Below are 3,342 nucleotides of genomic sequence, written 5' to 3'. Positions count from 1 at the left end.
TTTCATACGTAGTATTGGCCATTTTTGGCAATCTGTGTAGCCCCTCAAAAGTCCTGGGACAAACAACTAGTCGCTGGACTCACCACGGTTGCCCATCCCTGCCTTAGAGCTCCAATTCCCACCTTCATAAAAGCACAAGCACACCCCCCCCCAAAAAAAAAGACTCTTTTCCTCCTTCTAAACAAGGTTGCGGAGAGCAAACATTTCAAATGAAGCATGTAGCATAGCAAGGGTGACCTAACCTGGATTGATTTAACATTATGCAGCTTCACTGATTTCATGCAAAAATCCAACCTGTTTTGTTGTTGTCATACACCATTAAGTTGAATTCAACTTCTGGCAACTATGTTTGTTTGTTTGTTTGATATTTCACCATTATCCAAATACAGGACCCAAAGAGCTTCTCAATTTGAGTTAAACAAAATACAGTTTATGAATGAGCCTATGACCATATGAATAAGAAACCTCCAAAAAAAAAAAAACCCCATTATTAACAGCCCAGCTCAGGTGTTGAAAGCTCATGGCTATGGTTTTTTTTTTTTGACTGAGTCAATCTACCTGTAATGTGGTCTTCCTCTTTTCCTTAAACCTGGCCTTACTTCCAAATTGATCTGCAACCACTGTGTAAAATCAGATTAAATCTGAGTACTTCACCTTAATTGGATATGAATGAAGAACAGAATCTCAGAATCGCATTCAGCAACATGCAACAAGGAAATTTCTTTTAACATTTTGAGATTAAGCAAGTCTCTGATGAATAAGACTGAACTGCAGGAACACTGAATCTATGGTCAATTCAACTATCAGGTAGCATGGAAGAATGGAGAGAAGCATCGCTTTAATTCAATCCATGCCAGTTTCCTACTAGCTTATTCATTAAGTCCATTGCTTCCTGATTTCTCCAGATATATAATATCTGGTGGCATTTAAATACATATTTCTAATATATTTTCTTCTCTAAATGCCCATCTCTAGATGTTTTACTCAAATTCATGCATTTCTAAATGCCTCTGATAATAATATATAGCTGGCCCTCTACATCCACAGATTCATTATCCACAGATTCAATCATCCCCAGCTTGAAAATATTTATAAAAACCTATACAAATTCCAAAAAGCAAACCGTGATTTTGCCATTTTATATAAGGAAACCCATTTTACTTCCCCATTATATATAATAGAACATGAGCATCCACAGAGTTTGGTATCCTCAAGGGTCCTGGAATCAAACCTCAAAGGATACCAAGGGCACACTATTTATTTTATTTGGCCCATTTTTTAACTATGACTACATCAAAAAATCGAGAGATTTCTAAATATATTTGATAATAAAACAGATGCTAGACAGATAGACAGATTTTGGTACTTCTTTTTTAAATCCAAAAACTGTGTTACAAAATCCAGACAACTGTGAAATGAGGAGGATAATTGAATACTGAGCCACACAAGAGATATGTATCAGGTCCATTCACATCAGAATGTACAAAGATCAAATGCCTCAAAAACATATTTAGCTGCAGGCCTCTGCATTGCCACCTTGACTCTCAATCTGTGAGAAAAGTGGGATATAAATAAAGGGATGGATGGATGGATGGATGGATGGATGGATGGATTTTTTGGTACCATAGACAAATATAAGTACTATTTTAGAATAGCTGGAGGTAAATTACAAAGGCAAAAAACAGACAGAACACAACAGGCAAAATCCCAGAATAACACATCCATATAAGAGATCTTTTATCTATTGAGGGAAGGACATCATTTTAGGATTACATGGGAAATTCTGTTAGTATTAGCTATTGCATACACATATGTACGAAATGTCATTCACTCAGATTTCCCTGATTAATATATGCAGGTTTAGAAAGGTGAGTGTATACCATATTATCCACATAGTTAATGCAAGAGACATCAGTGTGTAACACCAGTGTCTTCCCACAGTAAACATAATGTATGAAACTGTCCTGAGAAGAAGGAATGCTGGAGTTAACAAGAACAAGATCACAATCATAGGTAGGGGATTACTCTTTTCAAACATAACAGAAGGGCATCATGATAGAATGTGTAGCAGTAGATTAACAGAGCTCCAATAATAAGAGAAAACTAAAAAGCTAATATTTAAAAGTGTAGAGGGAACATGGACCCTGGAAAATACTGAATCAGCATTCCACTCTCCAATGGTTTATGTGACACAGAGTTTTTTTCCCACAAAAGAAAAAATAAACAGCTAAGTTACATCACAGGAAGGCTCAGTCAAGCAAACTTTATTGGAATTATTGCTAGCTTGATTATACTGATGGAGGCATGATTAATTATTGTCCAACTGTGTCATCACTTCACCACAGTTTATCTGTATGCACTGTTTCCAAGTGGCTATAAACCAATTTGAATCTACAAAAAATTAGTTTTGTTTGCTTGTTTAAATTTATACCCAAACTCAGAAGTGTTTAATTTAAACCGACCCAAAAGAAGCAACATAATGTTTCAAGTGTTGCAGTTTATTATGTCAGTTTAAAATTATTTGATAATTTTAACATTTTTTATCCTGTAGATTACAGAAACAACACTATTCAAAAAAGACGGCATTTCTATCTTGCTTTTTGAGTGAAGAAAGTGTTTCACATATACTATCTCAACAATCCTGTGACGTAAGTAAGTATTATTCTCCCTATACTGCAGATGGAGGACTGAGGCTGAGACAAAAATTTGCCTAAGAAGAAAAACTTTGTGAGTTAGGACTTTGGGGGAGATTTGAACAGGTTACATCTCAGATCATATCATACTTTTAGACACTACACTATAACAGCTATTTAAAAACAAGGGTATTTCAAAGCTGTTTTTCAGAGGTTAGAATCCTTTTCTCACCAATATTAGCTTAATGTACAAGAAAAGACACAAACACTGTTCTCGCTAGCTATAGAATAGACACAGGTCTCTTAGCAGTTCTATTAACCAGCAGAAAAAAATGGTAAGAAATATTGGATAAATCCTCAGATACCCTTTCATTGGACATGGTTTCCAGAATACCAGGAAACAGTTTTGTGAAACTCCACAACTACAGGTTCTTCTATAAGGGCTCTGATGTCTTCTTCAGAGCTCTCCCACCATCCATAAAAAAAAAAAACCCAAATATGCAACTGACCCACAAAGTCATGCTCACCTTGCTGTCTCCTTCCACTCCATCTCTTGCCCATCAACCGCCAGTAGCTCATCCAGTTCCGTGAAGAGCTGGGGTGGTGCGGGGCTATCATCATCTTCACCCAAAATGAAGCGGATGCGTTCAGCGGCAGGGGAGACTGCAGAGGTGAAAATACTGCGGTTAACGGACTGGAGGATGACCAA

The 3,342-nt window shown here is 36.7% G+C and overlaps 1 protein-coding gene across 5 annotated transcripts in view; it reads right to left on the bottom strand.

Annotated features, from left to right (window-relative positions):
- SLC4A4 (solute carrier family 4 member 4) overlaps positions 1-3,342 on the bottom strand; it is a 243,332-nt gene that overhangs the window by 104,775 nt on the left and 135,215 nt on the right. For all 5 annotated transcript variants that reach the window (XM_042470501.1, XM_042470504.1, XM_042470503.1 and 2 more), the window contains one exon: positions 3,161-3,296. In XM_042470501.1, coding sequence (XP_042326435.1) covers positions 3,161-3,296 — 136 coding nt within the window. The remainder of the gene's footprint in view (positions 1-3,160; positions 3,297-3,342) is intronic.

This window comes from Sceloporus undulatus, chromosome 5, assembly GCF_019175285.1.
Source record: "Sceloporus undulatus isolate JIND9_A2432 ecotype Alabama chromosome 5, SceUnd_v1.1, whole genome shotgun sequence".
Lineage (NCBI taxonomy): Eukaryota > Metazoa > Chordata > Lepidosauria > Squamata > Phrynosomatidae > Sceloporus > Sceloporus undulatus.
This window is presented reverse-complemented; position numbering and strand designations above follow the sequence as displayed.